Source organism: Crocodylus porosus, unplaced genomic scaffold (genome assembly GCF_001723895.1).
Source record: "Crocodylus porosus isolate Cpor-Errol unplaced genomic scaffold, CroPor_comp1, whole genome shotgun sequence".
Taxonomy (NCBI): Eukaryota; Metazoa; Chordata; order Crocodylia; family Crocodylidae; genus Crocodylus; species Crocodylus porosus.
Genome location: NW_017728922.1, coordinates 16,972,818 through 16,991,290, shown reverse-complemented (window position 1 = coordinate 16,991,290; position 18,473 = coordinate 16,972,818). Strand labels below are relative to the sequence as shown.

The 18,473-nt window shown below is 45.0% G+C and overlaps 1 protein-coding gene across 5 annotated transcripts in view; it reads left to right on the top strand.

The window, feature by feature from the left end:
• LOC109313259 (disks large-associated protein 4-like) overlaps positions 1–18,140 on the top strand; it is a 50,568-nt gene extending 32,428 nt beyond the window's left edge. Inside the window, exons 1-7 of one of the 5 annotated variants that reach the window (XM_019539746.1) lie at positions 916–952; positions 5,139–5,500; positions 7,450–7,541; positions 7,983–8,389; positions 10,771–10,862; positions 12,636–12,788; positions 14,117–16,107. In XM_019539746.1, coding sequence (XP_019395291.1) covers positions 931–952; positions 5,139–5,500; positions 7,450–7,541; positions 7,983–8,389; positions 10,771–10,862; positions 12,636–12,788; positions 14,117–14,335 — 1,347 coding nt within the window. In that variant the 5' untranslated portion in view covers positions 916–930 and the 3' untranslated portion in view covers positions 14,336–16,107. Of the gene's footprint in view, positions 1–915; positions 953–5,138; positions 5,501–7,447; positions 7,542–7,982; positions 8,390–10,770; positions 10,863–12,635; positions 12,789–14,105 lie in introns of those variants that run through there. The other 4 variants (XM_019539745.1, XM_019539747.1, XM_019539749.1 and 1 more) reach the window with 4 other exon arrangements.
• Positions 18,141–18,473: the final 333 nt, after the last annotated feature.

Below are 18,473 nucleotides of genomic sequence, written 5' to 3'. Positions count from 1 at the left end.
GTGTCCAAGTTGCTTAGCCTACGAGTTCTGAAATGTATTTGCAGCTGTTTAACTTGAAGAAGGGGGAGATGCCAGCAGAGAGACCAGGATCTGCATGTATTTACTTTACAAGTGGCTTTTTGTAGACATGGGTTGTTGTCCCTGTCCTGCCTCCTTGGTCCTGCAGAGAATGTTAGTGGGAGTAACTCTCATTGTGCTGTTCTGAACATCTTCACTTGTCCCTGACTCTAACTTGTTTGAAGTCCCTTCATGTTCATTGGCTGTAAATTCACAGGATTCTTCTCTAGTTTTACCCAAGGCATTTAAGAATGCTAATAATACCATGGGTGGTGTTCTCCCAAGGGAGAGGAGTCTGTAGAGTAAGTAGTAAAATCTGTGTCCACTGTCCTTGAGCCCATCCAAATAGATCCCTTTGATCACTGGGAGCAAGAAGGGGAGGAAATTGTAACTTTGTGGCATCACAAACAGTGTCCTCATAATGGCCTGCTGGAGCTAGAACACTGGGTCTACTGTTTGGGCTTATTGATCTAGGCAGGCAAAATTTGTTTTTCAGTGGAGGTTTCCTCCTCTCCTGCGTGTTCCTGTTTAGTACATAAATAGTGACTGGTTTGGCAAAACTCCACTGCCCTCTTGTTTTTGCCTCCCAGTAATGATTAGGATCAGTAGGCTAGCAATTGATTTATTATTCCAATCACAATACAGCACAGTAGGTTTAAACAGCCAGGAAACCTGATCTGTGCTTGTAAACACTCTTCCTGCACAGCAGTAAAACACTAACTACTTCCCCTTGTAGTGCTGCTGTAATATAGGGTGTGTCATAGGACCTCATTGTTGTGACAGCAGATGACTTCATGTAAATTGAAGTCATCCCCTTTTAAAGGTAACACTTAAGTGCCAGGTCTCATCTGCCAACAGGAAAATAAAGTCTGCATGGGAGGAAATCAGGTATGTGGTAAGGGAGATGGTAACTAATGCTAAGTGGAGTAGAGAAATCAGGCATGTCACTTCTGCTTGTCCCAGACAGACCAGATTGTACTAGAAACTCTTATTAGTTTAGTGGTATTCTGAGGTGCCACTCCTTTTTTTTTTTCTTTTTTTAAGTAGGGTTGGGGTGTTATAGGCATGATGGTCCAGTAAATGTATGAGACAAGGATTTTGTGGTGATTTATCTTTTACTGAAGAAACTGTATAGCTGGTAGAGATCTCAGACAAGCTTTTGGGCATAGTGCCCTTCCTCAGGTTGATTCGTGCCCATAATTTCTCTTTCCCAGTACAGTCCAATAACAGCTATCACTTTTTTGACTTTTTTTAAGTTGTGTATATATAAAAAAAAAGATCCCAATTACAATGCAACTTTGTAAGAGTGTGATTGCCAGCATCGCTATTGCTCAAGAAAAGCACTTTGAGTATGTATCTACATTATGGACTTCATGCCTTTACAGGCTGCTGTTACATCATAGATGTAGTTATACCAGCGAAGCGGTGCTTTTAACAATGAAGCTTGTCTTGCTCGGGGAGGAACATATTTCTGTATTGGTACGAGCACATCACTGCTGCTTTAGCCACATCTATGCTAGGAGCATTTTGTCAATATCAGTAATAACTGTCGCGCAACCATTGCGAAACTCAGGATTTCTAAGTTAAAACAACTAACTCGTGATCTCCTGATCAAACCCTCAAATCTCCGGATTTTCCCAGCTGGTAAGTCTGTGGAAGGGAAGGGTTGAGCTTGAGATCGAGGCCCCCACAGTGAGGGAAGGAGTCAGTAGGTCGGGGTGAATGGGACCCCAGGGCTAGGGCAGATTGTCCAGAGGTGTGGCTCCCTGCATCCCCAGAGGTAGGCTGCCTGCTATAGGCTTGGGGCTGTGTGTCCTGCTGTCTTCGCCTCATGAGCTCAGCCATGCAACACCACTTCTGCCCACTGGGCAGTCTGGCCGCATGGTGCATCCTCTGCCCGCCTGGCAGTAGGAGGCACATTGGCATCCTGCGGCTGAGTTCCTGGGGCAAAGGCAGCAGGGCACAGAACCTGAGCCAGTGGCAAGCAGCCCACCTCAACCCCATGGGGAACACGTGCATACCCCCAGGCATTGGGGGGGGCAGGCACAACTGTGGGGACCTGTCCCTCCTTCACTGTGGGGGGCCTCAATCTTCCCTTGCCCCTGCCCCTTCCCCTCCATTTACCAGCTGGGTGGTGTCTGTGTGTCCCTCACTCCCAAGCCACAGGCCCCCTCTCCTCCCAACCCTGCTGCTGCCACCTCTGATTCCTGACCCACAGTACCCCACATCCTGTCAGGGTATGCCGGGACCCTTCCTTCCCATGCTCCAACCCTCACCACCACCACCCCCCCCACGCGCGCATACACTTCAAAAATGGTATCTCATTATTTACATGACTGTCTCTTGGTTTTTTGTTTTTGTTTTTTTTTTTTTTTTTTTGTTAAGAGCTTGTTTCATGATTTTTGGCATGGTGGGGCAGTACTGTGAGCTAGTATTCCTCCAGGTGCAGGGCTTTATCTATGCCTGCACCAGGGCTGGGCAGTTTCCAGCTGCTACTTCTCCCTGCCCTCCTGGCTCTGGTCTGATTTTTTATGCTGGGGCCAAGGGAGCTGCAAGCTACACCTGTGCTGTTGCTGCTTCTCCAAAAACTTCCTCCCCAGCCCCAGCCTGTGGGGAGCTGTACTGAGGCCCAGCAGCTTCCAGTTGTGCCCATAGCACAGGAGCGGGCAATTATTACAGATGGAGGGCCACTTGCTGAGCTTTAGCAAGCCATCAAGGGCCACGTTACAGGCAGCCAAGGGCAGATGTATATTAATTTCCTAATTTTTTTTTTTTTTTTTTTTTAGGGGCGCTGCAGGCTGAACAGAATGACCTGGTAGGCCACATCCAGCCTGCAAGCCATGTTTTTTGCCCACCCCTGTCATAACAGCTGGGGTGAGGGGAGGGGGGCAGGGAGAAGGGGCAGCTGCACAGGCATAATTTGCAAGTATGTCATCTGAGCCTAACTCCACACACTGGAAGCTGCACCTGTGTTGGTGCCAAAGGGTATAGAACTGGGAGAAGCAGCAGTGAGGCAGGTACAGCTCCCATCTGCCTGGCTCAGCATGGCATGGGGAAGGCTTCCCACCACTGAAGCTACCTGGCCCACGTTGGATTGAAACCCAGTTATTCCAGCCCAGCCCTTGTGGGGGCGGGGGCAAAGCCCCCGACCCCTGCTCTGCAGAGTAGACAAAGGACAGGATTTTTGCTGGTATAGCAAAATTGACACCCTTCTACAACAGACCTGGTCAGATACAACAGACCTGGTCAGATACCACCGACCTCTATAGGAAGGTCTAAAATGGTAAAGGAGATGGCTGAAGAAAATAACTTGTAACATGCCCTGCTTCCAGCAAAGACCATGTCTATACTTCTCAGCTCTGGTGACAGCCCTAACTGTCAAGCTACCAGGGTGTGCGCACCCCAGCCCTTGTCGGCCCTGGCCTGCAGCAGTGTCTTCTCGCATCTGTTCAGCAAAGCAAAGGGTTCTGCTGTCACAGGGGAGGCTGTGGGTATGGGTGCCCTCAATGCCTGGCTGGCAGAACTGGAGTCCTAGCAAGATTGTGGTATGGGCTGGGTGAGAGGTCTAACATCTCATAAAGAAGCAAAACACTTAGGTTTTCTTTTGGCAGGCAGCTGAACCCTGCCCTGACAGCAAGGCCCATTGGCCCATTTTAAGGGGCCACTGCTCTGCAGAAAAATAATTGTAACTGGTACTTGATTTTATGCTGGTTACTGCCCTGGATATTGCTGCTTTGTGGCTATCTGTCCGTGCCAGCCAGCACTTGGGCTGACCTAACGCAGTGGCTGAAAGATGCAGTTACCTTTTGATTGATTTGCAAAAGTAGCAAGCTAGATTTACTGCGTAGGTGCCTAGAACATTCTTGTAAGGGTAGTGTAGTTTAGGTTGCCATACATTCAGTCCCTGGTAGGTTGTGGAATTTTGCTGCTGAATTTCTTGGTGAACACTCATGTCTGCTGTTATGAAGGCGGCTATCACCTGGGCCTAGTCCTGCTCAAGAGTTGGCAGGCCTTGGCTAACATTTTATCAGCTTATTGAAGACAGAGTGGCTTTTTGATGCATATTAAAACCTATGGGAGAGTCCTAACAGTGCTCTGATGAAACTGAGGCTGCTTGTACTTTCCATCTTCCAGGCCTTGTCTGTTCTACCAGCTTTGGCAGCACTTCAGCTGTGCCAGCACCATTTTGAGTGTACCCGCACCTAAAGCTTCTCCGGAGCAGCAGGACCCCTCTAACTGCTAGCAGTTATTCTACCTTTGCCAAGCAAACTGGGCTGTGGTATTTTTAAGGGTCAAATGTGTTCTGTTTGCTACTGATCTAAACTATGCTGCTTACAGAAAGCTGCATAACTTTTTAATTCAATCTCTGGCTTTTTGAATGTCTATACCTAGCTTGGGTGTCCAAATATATGTCTCGCACATGTACGAAGCATTCCAGGCAAGATGGTCCAAGGTGCTTAGACACCTAGTAAGATTTTTTTTTTTTTTTTCAAAGGTGCTAGCTCAGGAGGTGCATAAATATCTCTCTTAAAAAAAAATCCACTTCTGTTTCTTCACAACACTTCATAACTGTAACCTGGTGTGAGTTGTGTGATGGAGTCCTTATGGATTCTTTCCCTTTTTGTAGGAACAAACGCCAGCCTGGGCCTGAGTGACAAATTTGTCAACTGATAAGAGCAAAGAACCAAGACATACTTGTGACTCTACCAAGACACTAAAACATACAGTTTAAATCAAGTTCCCCAGTGTCTGGCCTGTCTCTGTGAAATAATCTTATAGTTCTTGAGAGGATAGTCTCTATTCTTTCTCTACCTTCCAACCTCTCGCATTTCATGATGTTTCTCTTGACTTTCATTGCAGGATAATACTGGGTTTTCCCTTGCTTCACATGCTTTAGTGTGGGTCACTTGTTACAAGCTGCTGGCTATGTACTGGTGTTTCTGCATCTCTTCCTCAAATTTCTACTTGGAGGCCTTACTTGAATATTGTAACTAACCTGCTTTTTCTTTCTTTCTTACTGTATCTCTGTCACTTTCTCTCCAATTCCTCTTTCCTCTTCCTTTCCACCTCCACTGTTGCAGGTTCGTCATGCTTAGTGGCATATAAAAAGACTCCTCCCCCAGTTCCACCTCGGACCACCTCAAAGCCGTTTATCGCTGTCACGGTGCAGAGCAGCACTGAATCAGCCCAGGACACCTATCTGGATAGCCAGGACCACAAGAGTGAGGTCAACAGCCAGTCAGGACTGAGCAATTCTTCAGACAGCTTAGACAGCACCAGAACACCCAGCGTGACCAGAGGCAGTGTCGTAACTCCAGCCAGAGACACTCCAGAGTTACCCCAGAAAAATGCAACTTTGAAAAGTGACAAAGGGACTCTGACTAGTGAAGAGCCTAAGGTGGAGAATATCCCCAAAAGAAAGCTGTCATCTATAGGAATACAAGTATGGAATAATAGTTCATCCTCCTTTTGTGTAGTAGAGAATGTCCTTAACCTGTCCTTTGAGCATGTGCATTGTATGTAACTACATATGCAGCTGAAGCCACTTAGTACCTAAAGAAATCATTTTACAAAACAAAATTCTGTTGCCCAGAGATGATATACACCAGCAGTTACAGTAACAGGCCAGAAAGGAAAATGTTTTCAGTGCAAAATTAAAACAAATGTCATAAAACTGTGGTGCCGTATTAGCTGGTTACATCTCTTTTTAAAGAGACTACTTGCCATACTCTGTACTTTAGGGTCAGCTTGATCTCTAAATTTAGTACACTTTGAGGCACAACCTTGTTTAGGTTCAAATTCTTCTAATTATTAAAGCCTGTAGCACTAATTAGCATGCAGTGGTTACAGAATTACAAGTTTGGGGCAGTCTTTGTAAGAGTGCTTTCCATTCATCTGTCTTTTCCATGTGAGAAAAAAGTGATCCCTTTGTTGCTGGAAGCAATGTAAATCTACATGCTAATTAATGAAAATTAGGTATTAGCTTTATAGTCAAATAAAAACTGATCTGGCAGCAGAGTATATCCACACTTTGTTCAGCAAAGGCAAACATGGGGAAGCTTTTTCTAAATCACAAGTCTGCTGTTTCCCTCTTTTGTGTAGACAAATGTCCGAATGCAGGTGCCTAAATATTATATTCACCTATCAGACAACAAACACCTGTGGATATATTTCATGTGATGACATGCCAAAGTATGACTAAAGCACCAATTTGCAAGTCTAAATGCAAAATCTCTGGACTCAGCAGGTGTGAATGTGCATTCTGAAAAGACTGTTTAAAATTGGTCTTCTGCAGCATCGAACTTCCCATTGAGTTCAACACACACACAAATGCCCCTTCACCCAAAGTTATGTGTTGGAAGGTCAGTTTAAACTTCTATACTGAAGTCAGGGTATCTATGCCCAAAGCCAGGGAGCTGGTCTGTTACTGCCTACCCCTGGGTTAGAGCTACTTTGGGCAGAGGGTCACTTTACTGAGTTTCAGCAAGCCATCAAGGGCCACATGACAGGCAGCCCAGAGTAGATAAATATTAAATTTTCAAATTTTTTTTTAGGGGCCCCGCAGGCCAGAGAGAACAGCCTGGTGGGCTGCATTTTTGCCCACCCCTGCTCTGACCTCTTGTCTGCAGTTAGTCATTCCAAATGTGTGCTGGAGGTTTTGCTGGACACACTGCCCTTAAATCATAGTTAGTTTTTTGCACCTTGTTTTGATGCTGCAGTCTAGGTTTCAGTGTCACTTTAAGATACAGGTTTTTCCCCTCTGAGTAGTAGAAGGAGCAAGCTAAGGTTAGTATGCACTTGCTTAAAAGAAGCTCAATTTTTAAAGTCAGACAACTTTAGCCTACTCCTCCCTGGCCCTGTTCTATGGTAGAGGCTCTTGTGGGGTGATCCAGGCTTCCCCACCTCTAGTATTGGGATTTTTGCTGTTGTATTGGGGTACTGCTATTGACCCCTGCCTAGAATATTTTAGTTGGGAGAGAACTTGAAAACCACCATATCTTCCAGGGTTACCCCTTGAAAATTTAAGCTAAAGTTCTCTCCTAAGGCTTAAAATTGCCATCTTTTGCATGTCCTGTTTACACACACAGCTGCTTTTTCAGACATGTAGCCATTGCCTGTCTTACCATGACCATTGTAGTGGTAGGAATGGGTAGAGCTAGATCCACCAGGACAAAATCCACCCTCTACAACAGAGGGTAATGCTAGCAAAGCCCACTTGGGATGGCAGTTTATAGTGCTGTCCATCTGAAAACAGCCTACTAGTTAGTTTGTTCTGTCTGCATGCTCTGTGTGTGTGCGTGTGTGTGCATGCAACACTCTCCTGTTCAACAGTGTGAATTCTAGCAGCAAGTTTGTGTCTGGTTTTTTTTGTTTGTGTTTTTGTTTAATAAGGTTGACTGCCTTCAGCCAGTGGCAAAAGAGGAGCCGCCTCCGGCAGTCACCAAATTCCAGTCCATCGGGGTACAGGTAGAGGACGAGTGGCGGTAAGTGAAAGGCGCAGGCTTTTTTTATTTTACCCCCTTTTTAAACTGCATTTTTCTCATTGAACTCGGATCCATTTCCTCTTCTGCTTTCTGTTTCAATCCAACTGTACGGAGTGATGGGGGACTGTGGCACATGCCCTTATCAAAAAGCACTTTAGTCTGTAAAAAGCTAAATCAACAGGGGCTTGCAATACAAACCTATCCCGAGATGTAATTATAGATGTGCGTCAGTCATTTCATCTGAATGGCCTATTGCAGTAAGCAGGCAACCTTATAATTGTGTCTGTCTGCATGTGTGTTTGTGTGTAATGGGGTGGGCTGGGGAGCAAGGCTCAGCTGCAGGCTCTGTAAACAAATGCATTTCTTTGTGTGTGTCTGTGCCGGCGGGCGAGTCCAGCCGGTTGGAGTTCTGCCTTTAATGCTCCTGCTCTCTTGTTCTAGAAACAGCCACTCTCGCAGCATGTCCTCCAAACAGGACACAGATTCTGACACGCAGGAACCAAATAACTCTAGCTGTAAATCCTCTGAGAGAAGCCTTGCTGATTGCCCCCCATGCCACAACTCTGTCGGTGTTGATGCCAATAACAGGCAACCAGCCAAGCTCTCCCAGATTAAGAGAAACCTCTCCTATGGAGATAGTGACCCAGCCCTAGAGCCTTCCTCTCTCCCTCCACCTGATCCTTGGCTTGAGACTTCTTCCAGCTCCCCATCAGAACCCACTCCGCCAGGAGCCTGCAGGCGGGACGGGTACTGGTTTCTGAAACTGCTGCAAGCTGAAACGGAAAGATTAGAAGGATGGTGTCGGCAGATGGACCAAGAGACCAAAGAGAACAATCTCTCTGAAGAAGGTGGGTGTTGTCAGCTGTTCGGCTGTGGGGAGCAGCATGAGTTATGACTGGAATGTACCAACCCATTAGTAACGGCATGATAGGGATGAAATGGAAAAAAGGGCAAAATGAAGCGAGCCATTGGATGTAACTTCCTGACAGTGAGATCTGTTAGTCCTTTGAATGATCGTGAAAAAGGGGAAATGGGGTGGGGAGCCTAATAAATGTGCAGCAGGGAATAAGTCTAATGACTAGGCTGGCAGGGGACTAGATGGCAAAGCTTGCCTCGTTCATAGAGTTTATAGTCTTGTCTTTAGGGTTAAAAACAGTCTGTAGGGGTTTCAGGGTAATTTAGTGCATGAGCCAAACTGGGGCAAGAGCATTAAGATTAGGCATTTAATTTTATTCTAAGGTTAAACTCACAAAGGGAAACTTTTAGATTAGCACATGCTCATTACAAGGTAAGGTATATACAAGCCCTGCAGCTCTTTAACCAGACATGGTGCCAGATACAGACCCAGGTGACTTGTGGGTGCCATCCTTGTAGAGGCCATGACATTACCAAGGACTAGTTTGTCCCGCACCTAGTTCCCATCCACCATGTGCTAACCTAGCTGTGCTGGATAGTAGGGCTGTGTAAAGCTTTGGTTGCCAATTTGATTCGGAGGAGATGGAGCTTGATTTTTAGCAGCTGAATCCAAATCGCATAGGGAGACCTATTAAAAAGTCTGAATCAAATCCAAAGCCTCCAAATAGATTTGGATTGGCTATAGAGAGGAGGGCACAGCCAAGCAGCTGCAGATTTTCCTGTGGCTCTTCTGGCTGTGCCTGCCTCTCCCTGGATGGGGAGACCTGCGGGAGAAGCCCCCATGGCTCCCCTGCCCGGCACCAAGCCTAGTCTGGCACTTAGGAAAAAAAAAACCCCTCCACTCACTGGCTCTGGCAGTGGTGATCGGGGCCTCTGAGGGCTCATGGCAGAGACCCCAGTACAGAGGGGACAGCAGGGATCATCCCCCACCCCCACCTGGCACCCACACGGCAGCTGCCCCCATGGCACAGGTGCAGCGTGGTTGGCAGGGCATTGCGTGTTGTCTGAGAGTTGGGGCAGTTTCAGCAGTCACCCGGCACCATTCAGCTCCAGTGGCCCCAACTCCCAGACAACACGCGGCACCCTGCACCATGGGGCAGCTGTTGCATGGGGGCGGGGGCTGATCCCTGCTACATAGGGGGGCTCTACCACGAGCCCCCAGAGACCCTGATCCTCACTGTGGCAGCCCGTGAGGGTTTTTTTGCTCTCTTAAAATGCTGGGAGGCTGGAGTGAGGCAGAGGATGGGGCTACGCAGGGCAGCCATGGGGGCTTCTCCCGCAGCTCTCCCCACGAGGGAGAGGCAGGCACAGCTAGAGGAGCTATGGGAGAACTTGCAGCCACCCAGCTGTGCCTGCGTCTCCCTGGCCAATCCAAATCAGTCCCAAATTGGCTGAATCCAAATCAAATACGTCCCTATTTGCACAGGCCTCCTGGATAGGTAGTGCCAGGGCTGTAGCCACTCAGCTTCCCTGAAAGTAAATGGTTCATGAGAGAGCAATCAAGTGGGCTGCCCTTGCACAAACAAGCTAGCAGATTTTAAGAGAGTCCAGCTCGCACCTAGCAAACCAAACAGATTCCCTGTTAGAGCAGTTCTCTGCCAACTGATCTTGTTTACATGTGTTCATCACAGTTTGCAGTGAATTTGAGAGCTCTTGCTTTGTCTCTTCAGCTGAGCCTTCAGAAGGAAGAATCCCACACAATGTTTGTTGGTGGGAAGAAAGGGCAGCCTTTCCTTGGTTGAAGGCTTCTCACAGCACTTTGAGGGGGAGTCTTAAATTCCTGGGATCCTCCCATTTTGTTTTGCTGAAGTTTTGTTTGGAAGCCTTTAAGGAAAAGAGGGGTGGTTTGGTCTCCTACTTGTCTCACCATCCCTTTCTTTTTGTCATTGGAAGAGTAGGTGTAAACACAAGTGCCTGGAGATTGGATCAGTAGATAGGCATGCAGGGTCTTGTCTATAGCAAATGCCTTGGAAACATTGACGTCTAACCTTGCTGTAGACTAATGATTTTAGTGCCCAGCTCTGTTCTAGGAACCATAGAGATAGACATCAAATGGACTTTGTAAATATTGACAGTTTGTAAGCAAAGTAGTAGTCGCAGCCAAAATGCAGCTTCTTTTTCTCTGGGCACTCTTGTTCTATGAAGATTTTGGAATTCATGTTCTATAATGAAGTGTATAGTGGAAGAGCAAGTGAAGGATATCAGACTAACTTCTGTGACTCCTCAGCACTTCATTCACCCAAGCGCTCTCAAGCATCCTTACTTGCTGCAGTCAGCTGTGTCTGCTTATTTAATCTTTTTTTTATTTCCTTAGTCTTAGGAAAAGTCCTCAGTGCAGTGGGCAGCGCACAGTTGTTAATGTCACAGAAGTTCCAGCAGTTCCGGGGTCTCTGTGAGCAAAATTTGGTGAGTATGACTCTAAGCCCACAAAACTACATGCTGCCATAGAAGGGACTGACCAGTGTGTGAGTATCTCCACAGAAGTATAAAAGTTGTTTTGATAGCAGCTTTGACTAGTACAGTCTGACCATTTGTGGTGTTGGAGATGGGGTGTGCAGCCTTTAAACAAACGCTGAATACTGTTCAACCTGAGTAGTAGTGGGAGGCTGACATTCTTACCATGCATCACTCTTTATACCTTAAGCAGCTGAAGTTGAAGAACTGGGGCATGTCCCAAATACTTTCAGCATGTGCACAGAGTTAAGGCCATGTTCTACTCTTGGGTGCATGCTGTGACTTCTGTTTGGCATTTGATAGGGGTGCAGTAATAGTTGGCTGGATATATTTATACCCAGAGGTAAGAAGCCAGTGGGCATGTAAACCAAGCAGAGCTGCTTGTCCCATTACTTCTAGGGGGCCTTTCAAGGTGAATTGCAGAGATTAAGACAGAAATGAAATGTTTTGAAAAGCCTTCCAAGCTGCTCTGAATATGCTTGTTTTGTATGAATGACAAACCCATCCCCATGAGGCTATTGTCAGTCGCTTTTTTTTTTTTTAATCAAACTTCTTCAAACATTATTATGAATGTGGTTGCCTTTAGGACTAAACAGGGCAGACTTAAGCATTCTCAGAATCTATTCTTCTAGCTTTATCTGCACATTCCTTTGTTTTTTAAGACCTACTGTTTGGACTCCCCAAAAAGACTCTGTCTGAAAGCAAATTATTTTCCTCTGAGAGCTTTAGACTCATCTAAGATTGTCAGACTTTGCAGCTTCAATCAGTGTTTAGGAAAATTTTATATTTTGGGGAAGGGAAATGTAGTATTGAGTACCTGCTTTTTGCTTTTGCCTGATGACATTTGCACTGGCAGAGAAACTGGAAACCAGATTTTTTTTTTTAACAAGATTGCAGTGTTTGGGGCACATCTGAAATACTGACCTCTCTTAGTTTTGTCCCAGCTGCACACTCGAACCTGGTCTGTTATCTTGTAGAAATCCAAGGTCAGTTGTACAGTTCAGTCCTCCAAAAAATATTGAGGCATCTTAATCTAACTTTACTTCCAAGCAAACTATTGGCAACACTTCTGTCAGCTGTTCAGAATCTCTTTTCCTGCAAATGTTGAGTTACAGATAAACTTCCAAAGTTCCTTCTTCAGGGAAATTAAAAGCTAAAAAAATGTAATTTTGACCACGTTTTAGCCTAAACAGTTAGTTTGTTTAAGTTGGCATGCATCAGATGGCATGTGGGTTTTCCTGCTGCATTCTGTTTGCTTTGATCATGTTGTGTCCAGTCTTCAAAGTGTAGTATTCCCCTAACAGGCAGCTACTTCACTAAGAAACCACACATTTTTTCTGGCTCCTGAGCTGAAAATCAGGACCTGTAGCATGATACTGCTACAGGATTAGCCCAAAACTAAACAGCCTTTGGGACCAGAGAACTATTTCTTCCTGCTGCCAACATGTATTTGGATATTTGATTTGGTCTCTTCTACAGCTAATGCTGACACAATGTCTCAGACTGGCTGAGCTAGCTAGAACATAAGCCTTAGGGATAAAGTGATTTGCTGTGTGGTGAGGCTGATGAATTTTGGTCCTGGCTGGAGAGTACTCAGAAGCTGCTTTGACACCAGTCGGGGCTAGTAGATGGTAATATGGGGTCACCATTGCCCAAGGTAACTGTGTAAACTAATGCAGGCAACTGTACTCTGGTTTAGGTATGCTGGGTTTTTTTTCTTTACAGAACCCCAACGCCAATCCCAGACCCACTGCCCAAGACCTAGCTGGGTTTTGGGACCTCTTGCAGTTGTCCATTGAAGACATCAGCATGAAATTTGACGAGCTCTACCATCTAAAAGCTAACAGCTGGCAACTGACAGAGACACCAGAGAAGAAGGTGAGCATGGGGCATTTCAGAGCAGCCTTTAAAACTCTTTCCTTCCAGCCTTCTGAGTGGACAGTTGATTCTTAATTTGGTCTCATGGACTAGATCTTTTTTAAATTCTTGTGGCCTTCTGCTTGTAGCATACTAGACACCTTACTGAGCCACTTTTAGCAGTAAGATTCTTGGACTTAAAGGGTAATAAAGGTGGTGCTCTTTCTATGATCTTCAGGGACATATATCAGACCTTGGGTAATGGTTCAGAGGTGTGCATTTCCAGAGTTTTGAAGAACTCTGAAACCTCCCAGGATAAACCATTTCAAGGTAAATAAAGAAACAGTGATTAGTGTGCGCTTGCATTGAGAGAAGTGAGTCCTTTTTGTTAAATGGCTGTTGAATTAAATAGGCCTTTGTGTCTACTGAGTAGGATGTAATAAGTACCTACTGGAACTGTTTTCAAGTGAAACGTGCACTGTGTTTCTGTGCCCGCTTCCTAGATCAGTTCTGAGATGGGGGCTGGAAAGTATGTGAACAGAAACTTGCTGTAAATCAAAACCTTATATTGAGCACTACAATCCTAACACTAGGAAATCTGGGCCCATCCTTTTTTGAGCGTTTTGGCAGTGCATCCAACACTTCAGTGTCAATCAGTTCCACATCTGAGGTTAAGGCTTTTTAGCTAATACTAAAAACAGTCTCCAGGGCTATGAAATAGTGATGAACAGGAATAGCGATCAGATTGCAAAAAAAAGGAAAAGGGAGAGAGGGTCTTGTAATGCCCATGCAGAGATGAGCAAGAAGCAGGTAGATTACCATGAACCATTAAGTCAATCGACTCCCTTAGCATGCCTGAACAGAAATGCTGCTGCCTCTTGCAGGCAGTTGATTCTAAATTTTGAGTAGAGCAGGGATCAAAGGGGGTTGCAACTGTACCACTGCATCCCCGGATCTGCCCTTGCCTGTCTGCATAGCTTGGATTCCTCAAAATACTGAAAAATCTAATTCTAACTTTACTTGGCAAAGCAAACTGTTTGGTCCAGATCTTTTGAATCTCTGTGACATATCCTTCACCCATCTTTGAGCCCTAGGAGCAAACCTAAGTATCCATTTCAGAGCAGGATTCTATGCCACTTAAAACTGAGTACATAGGCTGTGAAAACAGCCTGTAACAAGTGTCCTGTATTGCAGTTGTTCTTTTCTTCATTAACTTAATGTTCTGTTGCTTAAAGTCCTGTCTGTTAGGCCACCAGCTTCACACTCTTGTGATATCAGATGAACTAGGAGAACGTGTGTATGTGCATTTTTATTTTATGTTTTTGGTTTCCCTTACTGTCTCTCTAAAGGAAGAGAAGAAACCACCCCCTCCTGTGCCAAAGAAGCCTGCCAAGCCCAAAACTGCACTGAACCGGGACAAAGCTTCTGACTCTGTGGATAAACAGCGCCAGGAGGCTCGCAAACGTCTCATGGCAGCTAAGCGAGCTGCCTCTGTCCGGCAGAACTCCGCCACAGAGAGTGCAGACAGCATCGAGATCTACGTCCCAGAGGCACAGACCCGCCTTTGAGCCCAGGGGGAGAGGAAAAAAAAACATGCGGTCTTTATAAGTCATTAAAAAAGGGGGGGGAAAAGGTTCTCTCTAAACTTAGTATGATTTATTCAGTCTAGAGACGATGAGCCTACCTTAAAGGGCTCTACTTCAGCTTTTTTTTTCCTGTCAGCTTTAAGTAATGAAGAGTTTAAAAAAAAAAAAAAAAAGAAAGAAAAAAAAAATGCACCCCCCTTGTTTTCTCTCAGTGGCTGTGGTGTTTGCTGACCGAACTGAACAGACTCCAGAAAACCCCAGCCCCCAGACTTGGAACTTCAGTCTTTTTACTTGTTCTATCTAACGAGAATTATTAGCTTGTTTACAAGAAGAGGACAAAAAAAAAATGAAGCCTTGAGCACTTGCCATGCTGCGTTCTTTCTCCTCCTCCACAATTCTCTGTTCTTCCTTCTCATCCCTACATTTTTGTTTCCCCGTTCCCTTCTCCCTTTGCATGGCTTCTTTTACTGTGTTAGAAATGACCTCTCTTCCACAGAGCTCCCTAAGAGAACACCTGTTCAGTGTGTACTATTGTTGCACTCTGCTAGTGAGCAGCCTTTCTTTTATTTTTTCCTTCTGTGGGAGGGCAGGGTGGGTGGGAGGGAGGGGGAAAGGGTGGCGGGGTTCACATATCTATATTTTAATGATACAAAAGGGAGGGAAATATTTGTGGAATGTAATGCAGAGTTGTTTGTGCAGCCTGGAAGCAAATGTGTGCAATAGACAGTGATGGGAGGAAGGGGCAGCACTTGGTTGACTGAAAGGAAGGTGCAGGCACAGCACGGGAGCTGGAAGAACAACAGAGTGAAGAAGAGCTCAACCCCCATGTGCACACTTTATTTTCTCCCCTTCTGCAAATTTCATTTTCCTTAATCACTTGTTGAGAAGGAAGCTGCTACACTGCGGGACCTATTTTGAAGGGGAGGGAAATAATATAATTCTGGGTGGAGAATGATGGGTTTTGTACAAAAAGAGGAAGATGAGGGTGGCTTATGGCAGGGTGGCAGTCTGCCTACCTGCCTGTATGTATGTGTACATATGCACATTTGGACTTACTAAGATCTGTATATATAATGCATACACACGTATACATACCCATACACACATGTGCAGACAGTGCATTAAAAGCACCTCGGTGAGAGTGGGCATATGTATAGCATATATTTTTACATGTACTATATCTAGATGTGTGTAAAAGTGTGTGTAAAAATATATACCCTGTGTATAATCGGATGATTATTTTTACCTTGTATCCCTGCTCATTTGGTGGGGGAGGGGGTCACTAAATACCACTTTAGCCCCTTCCCCCGCTCTCCCCAGTCCCTTTTTCATCCTGGCTTCTTGAAGTTGGGACTGAGTGCCAGCATCGTGTTCCTTCCCGCCCTCTCCAGAAGGAACATTTCCCCCCATTTTGTGCAGTCTCGCTGCTTTGAATGAGCGGGGAGATAATGTGTCAGCTTCATACGGGGAAATCCCAAAGGAATTGAAACCAGGGTGTTGGTGATTTTTAAAAAGGCAAAACAATAAAATCCTGAATCTTGTTTAAGTGAATACTGTATACTGTGTCTATGCATAGATAGTATTACAGATTTCTCTTCCTGGCCACCTCCAAGATGCATCTCCTAGCCTGGAATTAGAATCTCTGCGTGCTTGTCCAGAAGCAGTGGGGTTCTAGTTCAGCACTGGTCTTTAATGCTGTTGTTAAGAAGTGTCAGTTGGGTGGGTTGTACTGGCTGCTTAAAAAAAAAAAAAAAGCTAAAATTTTCAAAACTTTGTTTAGTATTAAAATTGGAACACCCATATGTGAATTCATCTTATCCATGCCTCCAACGGTAGCCAAATTTGCTGCAGTTTCATAGTGTTGTAGACTGTAGCCTTCTGAATGACCTTTTTAGATTTTCTTGTTTTGGTGAGAATCATTCAGCTTGTCTCAGTTCATCTCATATATGGCTCCTTGCACTGGGAATATACAATATACTCCCTGGGTCCTAGCCAGACCTACTGAAATAAGACATTCATGCCTGGCTGCCACTTTGAGGTTGCCGTGTTTGGGATGACCCTCAACAAAGCATCTTAAGCAACAATGGACAACTAGAAGCAAGTAGTTTGCCCCTCTGCCTGAATCATTCTGCCAGAGTGCCTCTGTGCTTGGATGAAAGAACATCGGTTTAAAAACGGAAGGACAGCTGGCTGGCTTTACAATTAAAAGCTTAACACCAGAGATGCACCTTCCCCATCCCTCATTTTGTAGCTCTCAGCTCTTTTTCTCTTTACTTTGTTTTTGTGTCCGTGTGTACTTTTTCTTTAAGAAAATATCTTTGTGGGTTTTTTCTTTTAATGAACTTTCTCTGACCTCGGAAATGAACTGAAAGCTGTTTTCAACATGGACATCACCTGTATGTAATGTCTGTGAACTGATGCATTAGACTGGCCATGGCCATTCGGCCTGTGTGATTTATGTACTGATACTTCAGTGTTCACTCTGAGTTGAATGAAATGGGTTTATTCTTAGGACTAAATTAACCCTCCCATAGCTTCAGTTTACCTCCTAACCCCACAAGAACCAATCAACAGCTGGGGAGATCTGATTTGCATGTGCAAATTGGATTTTTTTTCAGTTTTCCCTAATAGGGTGACAAGGTAGCAACAGATATACCTCGTGATTCAGAGTGAAAAACTCAGCCATTGACAAAGAAATAGGCTTTTGACAGTGGATGGGGATGTTACCATCATCTCTTCCTATAGAGGGTCATACCTGTATCCAGGACTAAAATGAACATTTCTAGACATCACAAAAATGTGATGAGTCTTTGAGGAAGGGTACATAGGGTCCAGCCAGCTCCAAAGGCTCGAATGTGTTGATGTGTCCAGGGGAATAGATTCCATCAAGCCTAATAAATAAATCTTAGTGCCTCCCTCTGGCTTGTGCTGATCCCTGACAATTTGGGGAGGTGGGGGAAGGACATTGCTTGATCTTGATGCAAGTGAGTGACAGCTGATCTCTATCCCATATGCTGAAGGACTGACCACTCTGGACTCATTCCAGCCCATTCTGTACAGAAACGCTTTGGTTTTGGGTGTTTTTCAAATTTGACTGGTCTTGGGGTTTTCTGTATCTTTTTAAACTTTGATCAGCTGTAGTGAGGAAAGGTGGGGAACAATCTCTGAGCTGAGATCAGCCTACTCATCAATATAGCAGTAGTGTTAGCAGTCTTGTGGGGAAGTAGTTGGGGGGAGGTTTTGGGATGGGGGAGGTTTGGGGAGGGGTGTTTTTGTTTTTCCTCTTCCCCAAGTAAACTTTCACTGCTCCTGGTTTTCAGTGGTCTAAAGAGACTCTCTATAAGGAGATCATTTCAATTGAAGTGATTGATGTCACAGTAAATATATAGTGGTTATGATGAAAATCCCAAGCCTGAAGCCTACTTCTTGAAACTGTGCTTAATAGATGTTTCTATAGCTCTAATAAGTATGTGGATGTGGTTTTTTTAATTGTACATACAGTGCTACAATTAACATTACTTCATTTTTAAATCCTGAGTTGTACAAAATTTCCTGCAGTGACTTAGCCTATCTTTTATTTAGCTACATGGCTGAAGATCTGTCTTGCCCCATCTTTGTTAATTTTTCTCTACATTTCTAAATGTGTGACTAATTCCACATGAAGCCTTGATAACTGAAGCCTTGTATCTAGACTGATGCCCATTTTTTTTTTGTAATGTGAACCTTGCTGGCATTGTAGACTGTAGTAAAAAAAGATGGCACCTTTGTTGGTGCCCTTCTGCTTTTGTCTCCTGCTGTTTGTAACCTTCCTCCGGCGGGCCCTACTCACAAGAAGAACTTGCTGGGGCAGGGACTTGTATTACAACCGTCGGTAGGATTAAAATGGTTGTGAAGATGGACCAAGTCAAACTATATAATGTGGCCTTGAGTTACAATCATGTCTATTAGTCACACTTAAGCATTAAGCAAAGAGTGGGGGGGAGGGGTTGTGTGGTAGGTGCTGTATAACAGCTAAAGCCAGTCCCTGCCCTAAAGAGCTTGTACTCTAGGACAGCGGACCTGTGACTGACTGACGAATGGGTGAAGATGAGGTGATGGCAGACATGCTGTGTACATAAGC